This window comes from Charadrius vociferus, unplaced genomic scaffold, assembly GCF_000708025.1.
Source record: "Charadrius vociferus isolate BGI_N301 unplaced genomic scaffold, ASM70802v2 scaffold16, whole genome shotgun sequence".
NCBI classification, from domain to species: Eukaryota; Metazoa; Chordata; class Aves; order Charadriiformes; family Charadriidae; genus Charadrius; species Charadrius vociferus.
In genome coordinates this window covers 1,703,192-1,719,197 of record NW_009649167.1, presented here as the reverse complement: position 1 = coordinate 1,719,197, position 16,006 = coordinate 1,703,192, and the positions used below count along the sequence as shown (strand labels likewise).

Sequence of the window (16,006 nt, the reverse complement as noted above, 5' to 3'; positions counted from 1 at the left end):
CCTGCTAGAAGACGGATAAAACTGAGACCTCACTGCATACCTTCACGCAGGGAAGAAGGACCAGAAGGAATCTCTCATGTACATTTTTACAGAGGATTCGTTCCCAGCTCATCTGCTAACTAACAAAGTTCACAGCTTGGTTACAGTTTCATTCCTTCTTAGACCCTGTTTACAACAGGCAACTTTTTCCCTCGCTGTGACAGATGGGTTGAGATACTGCAGATCCCCCCTGACTCCACCAGTGAGAGAAGTGGGTGCCAGCAGGAGCGCAGGTGTCTCTCCACAATCTGCGTGGCACTTGGGAACAGGTCATGAATGCTCACAACCCCACTCTGACTCACAAACCCTGAGTTGTGGAATTAGTCCGCATTTCCATTTTAATCATAAGAAAGGGCCGTTCCCACAGTAGTTTTACACAATTTTCAACAAGAAGTCCCAGGCTGTAACAAAAGCACTTGAAGTATTGCTATTTCTCACATCTTTGCTGAAAGACTGTGCAATGAGCACACACTTTGTAATCAATTCACCTAGTTCATGGAAGTAGGACATCATATTAAATCTAGAACACACAGAATCTCCACTGTCAATATCAATCGTTGTCAATATTAAGACACTATCCATGAAGGTTAAAACCCAGCAAGTTTAAAAGAGCCTATTGGCTCATATCTTAGTTATAATGAAAAATATAATTACCTGCAAGGTTGTCAATCTCTTTCTCTTGGAGCAGGCTAACAGCATCATCATCTCCTTCCAGCATAAGCTCTGTTTCTGCATTCTGATTTACCACAGCTTGACTTCGGAAAGTTTTCTTTGACTTCACTACATCCTCTTCGGTGCCTAAAAAAAGTTACAAATGTTGTGAATTTAGATGAATAATATTTTAAATATAAAACAACCACAGTCAAGTAGTAAAAAAAAAAAACCCAGTATAAATCATCTGTATCAAAAAAGGGAAGGAACATTTTCAAAAAACTTTATCAAGGTTTACAAAACACACAGCCTTATTCTGTCTTTCAGAATGTATCCTGAATAAAATACAAACTGTTTCACAAAGACTCTCCTGCTTTTAATAATTGCTATTTGCTTGATGTTCAATGTTTTTCCATTAGTTTTCCACCTGCAAGAAATTGAGTAGGAGTTTCTCTTGGGTTCCTGGTGTCCTGATTCTAACTGACCTCTGAGAGCTCAAACCACCCACTCTAAATAAAGGAGTTGCTTCTGGGAATTCAAAATCTGTCATGATTTTCATCTTAGACATAGGAGGGACAGGTTGGTGAAGTTGGAGACGGGTTATCTCAATACAGAGTAACAACAAGGTGGGCTATGCCGAGATTCAGAAAGGACTTAAAAAGGACAAGCATGGTGAGGAAACTTTGGTGTGCATCTGTGTGTGTGTTTTTAAGGAGCACAATAAAGATGTTGGTGTATGGACATGTGCCAATTACCTCAAAGAACTTCACAGGAATGTCTTATCCTTTCTTCTTGCCTACAACTGACTTTGTATGTTCAGTCTGATAGTTCCTTATGGCAGGAGATATACCATCTTGCATTTTGGGAAGGTCCTACTAGCGCTTGCCAGAGTTTATTTGCATGATGTAAGAAATTAATCATAGTATGGTCAAATGATGGTAGCTTTCATATCAGAAACAGCTTTCATGTACTGTTGTGACACCCACACAGCATTTCTTTCTTAGATGGGAAGAGACCATTAGTTTTTATTTGCAGTACTACAGACTCAAAGTAGCCTTAGGAGAGAAAGCTTTCTGGTTTTTATTTTCCTAAATGGAAACCTCTGCATCTTCACCTTGGACTGTACAAGATATGGGCATCTCCAGTTCTGCCAACCAAGAAATTAAAACCCAAACCTAAACTCTCCTTTCTATATGATAATTTGGATATTTGCTTACTACTAAGCTACAGAATGATGAGTGAAATCCAAGCAAAACCAGGCACGTACGGATTTTGTTTGTCTTCCACAATGCCTGAACGTCACATGATGAATACAATTATGGCAGATGTAAAATCATGAGATAAAGCCCAATATAAGACTCATGGCTTCATATTAATATGGGACAACTAAGAGGAATACAGTAAGCAGATAGGTTAGTGAAGATAGATGTGTGAAACGGAACTGATGCGTCAGACAGTTTTGTTATTCTAAACAGTGGGGAAGATGTTATGATTTTATTTCCTGCTCCTATATGAGTCTTTTAATTAGTTTGTGCACAGGAGAGTCACACCATATAAAATATGCCTGACGCATGTTTTTCTGTTAGTGTGTTTACTCTGAAGATCACTTTTAGCATGCCACTTGATATCGGACTCCACCACAGGCTGAGACAACCTCATGTTTTACATTGCCTAATATTAACCTTTTGTATACTATTGCTATTATCCCAATTGCTATTTCTGAAACTACAGAGCAGGTCACAAAAAATAAGTAAGAAAAATCCCCCCTCCCCCCCTTTTTTTTTTTCACCAAGCCACAAATTAAGGCCAGCCTCTCTAACCTTCCTATTTTTTACTCTCTCCATTTGGACCATACCGATACTGATAGAGATTAAGACAATACTGATATACAGTAATACTCTGTGTTTTGCTGTGTTCAGTTATTAGGCTGTGATTACTGCCTCTCTTGCGTAGGTTATGACTTAGTACCAATAAATGTAATTATTCACCCAATTTAAAATTGAATCAAGTAACTAATGCTTGGAAAAGTTTTCAGCGTTATGCCCAAGCTTTTGGTTTTTTGTTCATTTTGGGTTTTCTTTTTGTTTGTTTTGTTTTGTTTTTTCCTTCCCAATTCACAAAAAGGAGCAAGATTTGTAGGAGTTTGGAAAAACACAAAGGAGTAATGTGCTGTAACAGACCTTCAGTTTTATTACGTCAGAATTGTCCTGAGTATTTAATCACTAGATCAGGGTCTTGTTACACTTGTGTTTACTACAAGGGAGTTTAGCATCATTTGACACAAGTAATAGCTCCTGCTGTGAAGCATTTGACACTAAAGGAGACAGGGCCTGAGATGAACTACCACGGTGGAGGAAGGAAGCATGAAAATACTGTTCTCTTCCTTTTTGGTAGTTCTAGGGAGTGTTATGAAGGTTTTGGAGCTTTATAAAATGTGATAATCTTCAAATGAATAACTTCAAAAGTACTAATTTGGAATAATCATAGAGTCAACCATTCCTGTCGTAACTGATTAGATTAGTGTCAGTTCTTTAAAATTATTTATGCATGAAGACATATTTTTAAAATTACAAGAAAAAAAAAATTACAAGCCCCAAATTATTACTAACACTTAAAATGCATCAGAAGAACCTGAAATTTAGTGTATTTTAAATACCGAGTGCTGAGGGTTCCAGTTATCAGATTACAGAAATATTGCCACACACCGAAGTAAGAAACGTGGTCAAGTAGAAGGCATTAAATTAGTTTGGCAAATTTGGAGCTTAGCAACAAGACAAATGTTTCTAAAATCCATTCTGGTTTATAATATTAAACATACATTTATCTAAAAGAAATATAGTAAATGGCGCTTCTTTGTCTTGATGGAAAAAAGCTCTGGTTTGGCTGTTGTTTAAATTTATCACTTTGTTGAGTGCACCTCAGTTTTGCTGTACTGTACCAAACATTTATCTAAATGAAAGTGTACGAGACCCAGAGTTGCCCTTCAATCACTATATCCTTTATGAATTAGAGTTCCATTTATCAAAATTACAGCAAGAAGAGTAAGGTCTCACAGGGCTGTCTCATTACAAGGCTTGTAAACACTGTCCTTACAAAGAAATGGTTTAACACCTAACAAATCAAAAACTGATTGGGAATAGAATTTATTTGAGATCATCTATCTTCGGAAGACGTGCTGTACTGAGTGCACTTCGTGGCCTTTCTACCCATTCATCAAGAAATTAACAAGCGAATACCACAGACCACCAGATCTCCTTGGATCCTGAAACGTGAAATATGTTCAAAACAGATCTGTCACAGATGTTCTATTTTTATATTTCAAGACAACTTCAAAAAGGTTTTAAAATAAGAGAACCTTTCCAAATAAGAGTAAAAAGAAAAACAACTTGTCTCTTTAAAACCAGACAACAAACTGAATAAAATATTATATGACATAAAACTATGTCTAGTATTGTTAACAATGATATAAAAAGGAGAGATGAATAAATGAATACTTGATATTTCAGTACATTTGAAAAAAATCAAAACTCAAATTATTTTTTCAAAACCCCGGCAAAATTACTATGAAATGAAATTCATTTCCAGATATTTCATTTACAACTCTTTTCAGGACACAAGGAGTTTCTATTTTAAAGACACAATAAAGAATTGTATTAATGTCAGTTCCTAAGTAATTAGAAAATGTTTCAAATCCATTAAAATAGAAAAAAAAAAGAAAGTAGATATAATTTCAAGAACGCAACATTTTGACATTGGGATGCACAGAACTGGAACTGGCAGATGTGAACAGTTCTTGTGCTTATGAAGTTCCTTCTTAAGGGGTATGTTTCTAGACTGGGATTTGGAAAAAAGCCTTGAAATAAGCAGCTAAGTATTTCTGAAAACCACATTTTGCAAAGAAGTTAAAGTAAGTCAGTCACTTGGCTCATACTGAAGTCCAGCCAAAGTTGATGCCTTAATTCCTTGAAACTTGAAGGCTCTGCCTTAAAGATATTCCAAGAGCATGTATGTATAAGACTAGATAAGCGATTTAAAAAAAATAATAAATCCATCTTTTGTTACACTTGTTATCATCTTGATAATTTTTTTAATGTGTATATTAAAAACTGGCTTTCTACTGTAGCTTGAGGATAACCAAAAAGAGCTCACCCTTAAAAGAAATTAAAGAAACCAACCAGCACTCCTCTACAAAACCCCAACTTCCATTAAAAGGTGTGTATTTTACATGTCTGAAAGGTTATATGAGCTGCACAGTAAACTTGTACAGTATTGCCAAAAATTTACTAATTTCTCTTCCAGTAGCACTACTTTTCCTTAAATAGAAATTATTAAGCAGACAAAAAAAACCAGACAACCCCCCCCCCCCAACCCATAATAATTTCCCAAGAAAAGGAGAATCTCACGTTATTTTGCAGCTACAGCCTCTAAAAGTATTTAATACATGCAATATTTAAACATTTGGGGGGGTGGGGTTATTGTAACATCTGAATTTTTGCTTCTCTATTTTCCATTAAATCAATAAAATCCCTGTTAGGTTCTGCAGGTTACAAAAAGGTCTAAGGATGCAATCTAAATTTCAAAGATACTCTAAGTGTCCAAACCCTCAAAACCATCCCTAAATAAATTTTTAAAATTAGCCGTACAACCATAACATATTGTTGATTACATTTGTGTCTATGTACACTTATTTTATTAGACATTGCGCCAATTACTAGGATTTACTTGAACACAGGAAGGGAGTTTTCAGTTCTCTCTTTACTTCTATCCATAGCATTTTAAATTTTTCTCTTTGTATTTAGTATAAAATGAGGTAAAAAAAAAAAGTCCAATTTTAAGAAAAGGTTGCTTGGTCATACTGTAACCAACAAAAGGAGACTACTGCTTCTTATAAAGTTGTTTCCATAGTTTACTTCAACGAATTACCGATAAGGCAATTTATGCAGTGAGCGCTCTTTGATCTTTGAAGAGAGATGGCAGAATGGAAAGTTAACCTCATTTTAATGTTACCTAAATATACTGACAGGAAATTCTAATGTTTCCAAACATCTGGAAATCTGCTTCATGGGATGGTGTTCTTCTTTTCTATAAGAAAGCTTTTTCATATATTGTCTTTTACAGTTTTATGTGGCTTCTAAAGGAGCGTTTTGACATAAGTAAAGTCTGTTCTCTTTACAGTAAAATGCTGCATTTAATTAAAAACTCTCTTTTATAGCAGCTAAAGTACAGTTTTTGTGAAGCTTAGCTCTCCTCAGAAACTTTTCAGGGTAAAGTTGCTTTTTCCTCCTTACAGAACACTGCTATGTACTGCTCTGTAGAATGCTGCTTTTGTTGCTGAATTTTATTCACCTAAGATAGTTTTTAATACCTTATTAAATAAAGGAATTCAGAATTAGTTCCTCACATGAGACTACCTGATAGGTCATGATGTGAACCATGAGATTATATCACAGGTAAAATATAATTTATGAACAGAGTTTGAGAGAGCTAAGCTTTTTCTTGGAAGATTTTTTTTCTGTTTATTGTACAAACTGTAGCTTTTTCAGGAAGAATCAAGCACATGTGCGCAATGAATTAAAACGCAAGACTACCATCTACCTTTTTTTCTTCCCCATTCAACACTATTAATAGTTGAAAATACTCTTAAAAAAAGTTTCACGAGATAATCTTCCTGCTTTATATATTCTAACGATTTAACCCCCTGCTTTCATTGCTAATCTTTCCTAACTTGATTAGGCACCGGGACCCTCACAGCGGTCACAGTTATGGAGAGCAGCTGCTTAGGAGTCTGTAAACTGACCTCTACAAAACCCACTAAGATTAAATCATCGATGTGGTGACCACTCCACCCCAGCCTAGTATCTTTCCCCACGGCTACAGAGCTCAGCCCTCCCAGGACCGCGTTCTCTCCATGGGAAACGTGCACCAGGTAGCCCTGGGTCCGCTCGAGAGTCCGGTCTTCTGGCTCCGAGTAGCAGCCCGGTGCTGGCATATCATGATGAACTGTCCCCACCTGTGTCTGCTCGAGTTGTTATTTAAATGGCAATGTGTTTCTGGAACTGGCAGCTTTGACTGGCATATAATTTAGTTTCCCCAGAGAATCAGAGGAGTGACTGTTATTAAAGGAAGGCTGGTTTTAATAGATTTAATAAAAGCCAGAGGAATCTAAATCATATTTTCATTATTAAGGATCTTTGAAGAAATGAGGGAGAAAAACTACAAAAATTGCATAGAAATTAAAAATTGCATACATTTGTATCAGAAATTACTTCTACCAAAAGTAAAACCAAATCACATTTTCGTTTTCTATAATAGATAAATACCTGAAAATTTAATCATAGACATTCCAAACATTTTTCTCCAATTTTTATACCTAATATCTGACCAAATGATCTTCTTTATGCGAGTCATTTGTAAATAAATACTTTACAGTTGTATACATTTTCCTCTTAAAAATTCTCAGATGTTTTGCATTGTAAAATGAGACTGACACAAACTATACCAAAGAAGAGACTGGGAATAGGGCCATCGAAGGCCAAAATGAACAGGTTCCTCAGATGAGGTTGAGGGCTTTGTAAACAATAAATACTTGTAGTTAACGTCAAAGTGTTGTATATTAATATAAAAGGACCTACACAAAATAAAGATGAAGTTACCATGCTGGACACTCGTTATTTTTGTTGTTTATAGACAGGAAAACTGAGGTTCGGAGTGGTTGTGAAATAAATTTTTAGAAGTCGTTAATATTATCATTATATATATTTAAGATTTCCAGTGTTTTGAGCATGTGAGAAAGGCTCCTGCACTGAACAGCCAGTGGGTGACAGTCCAGCAAACGTTTTTTCAGGCTTTTTCAGGCTCCTGAAGGGCGGTCTTCATTCTGACTGGAAGGCAGAAGAAGTCCCTCTAACGGGAGCTTAAAAGAGTCAAATGTTTATCTTTGGATTAAGATGTAGTTTGCCACTGTAACTTGTACGCACAAGAATGGATTCATATTTCATGACTGATGACCTTTACAAATCCCTGTCAGTTTGCAATGCAGCCTCTCGGTGTATACTCTAGTTTGATAAACTGCAGAAAGAAACTGACTTTCTTTTTGCTATGCTGTGGATCACTTAAACAGGCAAAGATGATACACAAGAAAAATAATTAAGAGCAATAAAATTTTCCTAACTGTGTTTCCAGCCATTTTACCTAAGTACAGTAATAGCTGAGAGGAAAATAACTACATCACACCAACAGTTATTGCTCAGTGGAAAGGACATCAAGGACACTTGCAAGTAAGAGAATTGGATCAATATTAACGCGATTTTCATTTCATGCTTCCCCAACTCCAGTAAGCTGACAATATACTCTGATTATGTGAACTGCCTCTGAGTAACATAGAAAAGGTTATTAGAGCAAGAGGTGGAAATGGAATGCACTTTTTATATTGACAGGTCTGCTAATAGAGTGTACTGATTTTCAAAGCCAAGCAATGCATTTTCACAATTTGGTTTTGACAGCAAGAAGGAATTTCATTTATCCTTAATTCAAAATATTCATATGTAAGCAAAGGTTTCTTAAGACAGGCCACTGAAGAGTATAATCAAACTATTTCAATAGAAAAATGTAATTAATAAGGTAAGAAGCAAAAAGTGATTGAATTTAAATATGTATGACATGATAATGAAATAATGAAATAATTCTGCTAAACGAGGCATTCTATGCTTTTGAAACAGAATCAGATAAAACGTTTTTAAGATAACATATAAGTGAAAAATCTGTCACGTCTCAACACTCAGGTCTGGATTTTGTCTTGAAAGTTTTAAATTAGTTTTGAGTTTGAAATACCCAACCCAAGCACACATTCTGCAGGAAAAGCCATGTTCGGACTCTATCTGCCTGCGGAACCTAAAGACAGGATCAAAGTTGTTGGACTTCTAAAGAGGCACTCCCTGCACTGAAGAATTGCGCCCACATATGCTAGCCTCAATTTTTCTCCCTACTCACAAAAAATTCTTATCGAAAAGGCTAACAATGATAAAGCCTTGGGAAGACATGAAATGCTCTTTAGAAATACAAACACTTGGTGTATGCTAGCAGCCCAATGCACTAGCATGTGAGAAACACGATCTTACCTCCCGTACCGCGGTATTCTACACCAACATTTCTAAACGTTACTTAACATTTAATAATTAGAGCCTTCAAACCATGAGACTGGTCCAAACCCAAATATTTTTAAAAAGAAAGACATAGGTGTAGCATTGTGGTCTATCTTCTAATTTTTGAATTCTCCCTCTCTGGCCAAAGTGTGGGTGATGATGTCTGCTAGAAGGCAACTTTGTTCCTCAGCGCTTAAGCTGTTGCTGTCAGATCCAAACAAGTCAGCTCTTCGGAAACAGGCACTGTACAGAGCCATACAGAATAGGACAGCAAAAAAAGATAATTCTCTAGTGCAGATAATGAAGGTGTAGGAAGTAAGTTTAAAATTATTTTATAGTAGCTATCATAGTTCCAGTACTTACGTAACTCTCTAAATTTCTATTGAGACTACTCACGATCAGTGCTTTGAGAAACTCATTTGCCAACATGTCTGAAATGATTTTTGCTTTCTGGAATAGTAATCTTTTCCAATGAAATTCTGCTCTTTTGGGACATACAGAAAGAACATCTTATGTAGTCTTTACACAGGCAAAATCCCCTATATATGACATAATGGCTCCTGTAACTGTTTCTTAAAAGGATTGTCCCCATTATATATAAATAATAAATTTGTCAATATAATAATATCATTAGAACACTTAGATTTACTCTCTGTTACATTGTCTTTTACAGTACAATTCCAAGTGGTTCAGTGTGCTGCTCTATTTTTTTTTTTTTTGTGCAAATTTATTTCATCCTCACATGGATCACCATATCTTTAGAACTGGCATACATCATTTTCACTTCAGCAGCACCAGTAATCGGTGGGAGGAACTGTTTCTATTTCTGCATAGATCAATGCCTGCAGCATCACCAGACAAAGGGCAGCACCCACAGGATATACACATTTGTGAGACAGCAGTGTGGCCCTAACGCTGCGATATTAATGTTTAACTCTTAGCTCTAAGGGACTACTCTCTAGTAGCAACAGACAGCACTTCTGTTTGGGCCAGGCTGTTGTAAAAATATGAGCTCCTAGTTCCTGAACCCAAAATGCAAATATTTATGCTTTGCTATTTGCTTGATTCGGGCCAGAATTTTACTTTTTTTTTTGGTTGGTTTTTTTTAACAAAAATAGCTGCATTTCTAAAACACCTTTGTTTCATACAGTCTAGCAGATGAAAAGCAAAACAGAAGCAGTACACAAGACATCACTGAGATAAAGCAGAGTCTGAGGGTCTATTACTAAAACAGGTCAACGAGATCATCTATGAGATTTTCATTAATTTGCCTCTGAAATAGGTGGATGGTAATCACTGTCCCAGGTAGGAAGCCTGTGTGTATATTAAGGAGAGCTAACTCATGGAAATCTTAGCAGCAGTTGGCAGTAAAGAAAAAAGGAGAGCAGTATTTTATTGCGCCTTCCGTTAAGCTGCCGTGTGGGGTCTGTGGCGTCTTTCATTCTGCTCCGCAAAGATCACAAGAGAGCGCAAACCTTCCATAGAACTGCAGGGATACTTGCAAAACCGCTACATTTACGTTAAATTTGCAAGCACTGGCAATACTTTTTTCCATTCAAACTGGACCTGAGATGCTATTTAGACAACATGATCGGCTTTTTTGAAGGCGTGGGATTGAACGACTTGTGCTATATGGCAAAAGAGACACCAAAAAAACCACTCTTCAAGTATTTTGCATAGTCCTTTCAGCTGGGAAAACATATCTACCGTAGATGATGTTCAGGGCTTTACACAAATACACTGGAAGATATACTCTTTAGGCGTCCATTAAGGATAAGAAAAAAGTCATGTCATGATGTAGCATACATGATATGAAAAACAAAATCAAATATATAACTGGAAACACGCATAATACGCAGGCTGATCAAATTCTTAACATGGTGTCTTCCTTGTCATGCTGGTTAGTGGTACATTTGAGAGCTTTTCTATAAAATGTATTTGGCTTTTAATATACTGCTTTCACTAGGCGTTTCTGCATCCCTGCATGTACTTTGCATAATGCTGAAACTTGTAATATCTTTCAGTTTGTTTCACTACACTGGTACTTTTTGTGTGTGTTTCAAAGCTAACACTATAAAACGAGTAACACACAAAATAAGTGGTATTGAAAAACTCACTGTACTTGTAAGGGTATGGAATAGCCAGTGCACATATACATAAGACTTTGTTTCTTGTGTACAAATCATACTATTTACATAATACCTCTATGATAATTTTAATGTGATATAGTAGAAATAGATTTTCTGTGATAAATGTAAAGCAGTGCAATGTAAAAGGATGAGTTAAAATACTTTGGTATATTAAAAGATATATTGTCTCTGAAAGTTAATTCATTTATTTTTGTAATCTATACATAGCGATTCCATTTGCTTTGTGAAAGACAAGGAATCACCTATATCGTAGAGATTTCCGCAATCTGCCTCTGGCAATTTAACCCATTTTTACCTTGCAAGTAGCCCAGAGGCTCTCGGAAACCTGAGCCCATTGCCTGAAAGCCTGTCATGCCTCCTACTGGCTACCAGAAAGAGTGAGAGTAAAGTCTTTTTAATTCCACACTACGACTTCCTAATTCTAGGCTGCAATGGTTGCAGTACTGCTGAAATAATGGCCCTCCGTTCCAGCCATGTGCTTGGCAGGCTGTCCCAGCCAGGCCTTCCTCCATACAGGCAGGAGTGGAACTTCACCTTGCATTTTTAGACCTATTTGGTCCAGCTTTGGCTTCTTTACTTAGTTATTGGTGTTATTAAACACCTTTTTGCCTTCACAAATGATACATATTTCCACGTATTCATACACAAAGTGAGGAACGGAGTCCTGCAGTCAAGAAGACATCAAGAATAAGAAGAGTGGAGAAAATTTAAAGATGGACTATTTTCTGTTTTTAACCACAGCCAAAGATTTTAAGCACTGTTATTCCTTAACACTGAGTCTTAAAGCATAGCAAATAGGAGGTAAGAAAAGCACATGGCAAAACCTGAGTCCCAAGAGCTGCATTCACCCAGCTGTGAAAGCTGTCCTGAAGGACTATTATTAGACTTTCACTGACAGAATGTTCTTCCAAAATGTTTCTATAAGATGCACTGCATCTATATGGGTCGATACTTCTACTTCTTTGTCATTTAGCGAAAGAACTGAATTAATAGAACAAATATACCCTTCACATGGGTTTGAAAACATTTCACATCATAGTAATTTACTGGTTTTGGTAAGTAAATGACTTTCATTTGGCAGGACAGATATTGTGTATTTTTTTTCACGTGAAAATATAACAGTGGAAGGGAGAAAAATGCAGCCAGAATTCTAAGACTGGCAATAGTTGCGATTTTTAGGTCTTAGGAATGATTTTGCAGGCCAATTTGATTACTTCAAGAACATTCCAGAGTCATATGCTTTCAGATGAAGAAGTGAGAAACAGAAGTAGTTATGTTAACTGCTGGTAAAAAGCCAGGAAGTTCTGCAGTAAAATCTATTAGCTCAGACCTATAATAGCAGCTAAAATCCAGGTCATGCCAGATAACCTGAAAATCTCAGAGGAAAGGCATTCGAAACCCAACACAGAGGTTTTGAGGAGGAAAGAAAAAAAGTTTTCATATCCTATTTGGATCTGTGAAAAGCTTGAATTAGAGTCAAGACAGAGATTCTGATACTCAAGAATTGTCATGAATCTGTCCTTAAAACTTATTATAAAGCTGCTAAGAAAATTCCTGTGCTAGAAATAGCATATAACAGGGAGCAGATATTTAGAGAGTGCAAAGGACCGCAAGGATGCAATTGCAACTAATTTGTGTTACCTAGTCAGACAGCAGAAGCTCAGACACTGTGTTCAATACAATTCAGCACAATAGTGTTCAGTACTCTACCTAAGCCAATTCCATTACAGTTTATCCCTTGAAGATGTCTTTCATTACATTACAGTGTAAGGATCATCATAATAGTAGATACATTTAATGAGAATACATTTATGATTTTGGGGGGGAGTCTAAGAAGTGCTAGAAAGAAGACCAAGTTAAATCTAGCATTTTAGTTTTAATTATTCTCACAGTTAAGATTTTGCTTTGGAGATCCTTCTAGTAATACCTAATGTAAGCTTTTATTCCTTGACTTTTTTTAAACAAATTTCATTTTCATATGTATCTGACAATTACCATGTAAAATATTAAGAAGACACAATTATCACATCATATTTTCCCTAAAATCCGATGAGGATGAAATATTTGGAATTTTATTTGGAGAAGCAGTGGATGGCACTGTTGGGCTACAATTATAAGGCTGTAGATGCAAATCTTAAATCACTATGCTTAAAAAAGTACGCAGATTTTCATGACTCCTACAGGCACACAATTTGGATGTAAACTCATTCATCATACACTGGATATTTCACTATCAGTTGTGAAAGTTAGTTCATACACTGAAAGGATGTTGTATAATAGGAGTATTATTTTAGGTGCTCCAAGTGAAGCAGAATGGTTTACATGCGTGTCTCTCATGGCAGCATGATCACATTTAGACTAAAGAACAAAGATGATTTACTTGATGACACATGAAAGCATTGTTATGGATTAATTTAATGACCACATACATATTCTTAAAATGCTCACTACTGAACATCAAGCAACATATATGTGTTTTCTTTCCATGAAGTAGATGCTATTTCTTAAAACTGCTCACAATTAGTTGTCAACTTGTGTTTACTTACAGACTAAAATTAAGTGTGCATGAATGGGGTGAGAGAACAGGGTTTCTTTTTCGTCAAGGGCTTTTGTTCTTTAGTTTCTCTTCTCTATTCATACTCAAGACATTACTTAAATAAATATTAGTTTGGGAAGTTATCTTAGATAAGGGTCATCACCTGCATTTCCCTAGAGCAATGTATTTTATGAGATTGTGTGTGTAACTAATTTTCAGGATAGTGCATTAACTAAGGAAAAAAAAAAAAGACTATTCAAAACATTGTTGTGGCTCATGTAGTAACAGCAAACTTAATTTCAGTAATAATAAGTATACACTGTCCACGAGCAAATTGATATTAGAAGTGTTTTATGATGATCCATACTTATTCAACATCTTCATGAATGATCTGGATGATGGGGCAAAGCGTATCCTCAGCAAGTTTGCACATGACATGAAAGTGGGAGGACTAGCTGATATGCCAGAGGGTTGTGCTGCCAACCAGAGGGACCTCAGCAGGCTGGAGAAATGGGCTGACAGGAACATCATGAAATTCAACAAAACTGCAAAATCCTGCACCCGGGGAGAAACAACCCCAGGCACCAGCATATGATGGGGGTCACCCAGCTGGAAAACAGATCTGCAAAAAAAGGACCTGGGGGTCCTGGTAGACACTCAAGTTGAACATGAGCCAGCAAGCTGCCCTTGCTGCAAAGGTTAATGGTATTCCCAGCTGCATTAGGCAAAGCAGGTTGAAGGGGGTGATCCTTGCCCTCTACTCAGCACTGGTGAGGCCACAACCGGAATGCTGTGTCCACTTCTGGGCTCTCCAGTACGAGAGGTCTAGACATGCTTGAGAGAGTCTAACAAAGGACCACGAAGATGATTAAGGGACTGAAGCATATCTCATATGAGGAAAGGCTGAGAGAGCTGGGACTATTCAGCCTAGAGGAGAAAGCTTGGGGAGGATCTATCAAGGTACATAAGTACCTGAAGGAAAGGTGCAAAGAGGATGGAGCCAGGCTCCTTTCAGTGGCAGGACAAGAGGCAATGGACAAAAACTGAAACAGAGGAGGTTCCCTCTGAACATTAGGAAACACTTTTTGACTCCGATGGTGACTGACCACTGGCACAAGTTGTCCAGGGAGGCTGTGAACTCTCCATCCTTGGAGATATTCAAAAGCTGTCTGGAGATGGTCCTGGGCAACCCGCTCTAGGCCACCTTGCTTGAGCAGGTCCCTTCCGCCCTCAATCATTCTGTAATTCTGTGACATGTAAATCTGCATTTCCTCAAAAAGTTTTATGAAGATAAAATAACTTGGTGTTGAGGACTGCACTTCTAGTGTCAGTTAAATGCTTCTTCTCTGTTTTCATTTTAAATCCATAAGAAATTACATAAGAAGATCACTCTTGAACATCGAGATATAAGTAATCCAGGGTTTTCAAAATATTACTGAAGTTCTGGAAAATGTCTACTTTAAGGTCTGGCTCCATTATACAGAATTCTTGAGGCTGTAAAGCACCTCTGGATATTGCCTAGTCCAACCCTGTGCCCAAAGCAGGGTCAGTTAAAGCTGACTGCCAAGGACATTAGCAAGCTGGGTTTTCAGTATTTCCAAGGATGGAAACTACGCAACTTCTCTGGACAACCTGTTCCACTGTTTGACCACTATTACAGTAAAAAAAAAAAATAAAAAAAAATATGTATGTTTAAATAGAATGTTCTGTATTTCCGTTTGTGCCTGTTGCCTCTTGTCCTGTCACTGGGCACCACTGAGAAGAGTCTGACACCATCTTCTTCATTCTCTCCCAATAGGTATTTATACACAACTGTATGGCCCCCTTGAGCCTTCTGCCCCTGGGCTAACCAAAGATTATCTAAAGATTATCTATATCAGTTTAGAAAAAAAAAGTAAGTGTAGAAGAAGCCTACAAAAAGATCTACAAACTCAACCCTGACAGAAAAGCTGTTCATATAGATATAGTATAGAAAGCAGTATTTCATAGACAAAACTGAAAGCATAATTTGGTCTTTAGGCTCTTACATGGTACATACAGAATGCTCTCACTGCAAATACACCTAGAAAAGTAACTGGTCTTTGTGCATCTAGTGGGCCTACTAGCAGAACTTTGGTAAGTGATCAGCTCGTATTAGTTACTTTCAATTTGGTTTCAATTTTGCATTAGTTGCTGAAAAAAATACTGCTTTCTTAAAGATAGTTGAAAATTAATGTTGTTGAAACTGTTGTGGAAACACGGTAGGCATTTTCAATAACTACAGACAAAAGATAGGGTGAAAATAATGAAGTCAGAGGACTTTAGGAAGCTTAGAAAAAAGTAAATTAATGTTATTAGAGACATACAATTTATGCAGTAACTTTGACAGACAGTCTGTAAACAATGGTCGTATTTTGACCAACAAAAGACACCTCTAGGTTGTTAGCAATGTCATTAGTGTCAATAACCTAATATATCAAAGTGTAGAACCCAAAATGCAGGAAATCTGG

General features: G+C 36.8%; 1 protein-coding gene across 1 annotated transcript in view; it reads right to left on the bottom strand.

The window, feature by feature from the left end:
• Window positions 1-16,006, bottom strand: part of NBEA (neurobeachin) — a 515,614-nt gene that overhangs the window by 183,521 nt on the left and 316,087 nt on the right. The window contains exon 40 of the mRNA XM_009888422.1: window positions 694-837. Coding sequence (XP_009886724.1) covers window positions 694-837 — 144 coding nt within the window. The remainder of the gene's footprint in view (window positions 1-693; window positions 838-16,006) is intronic.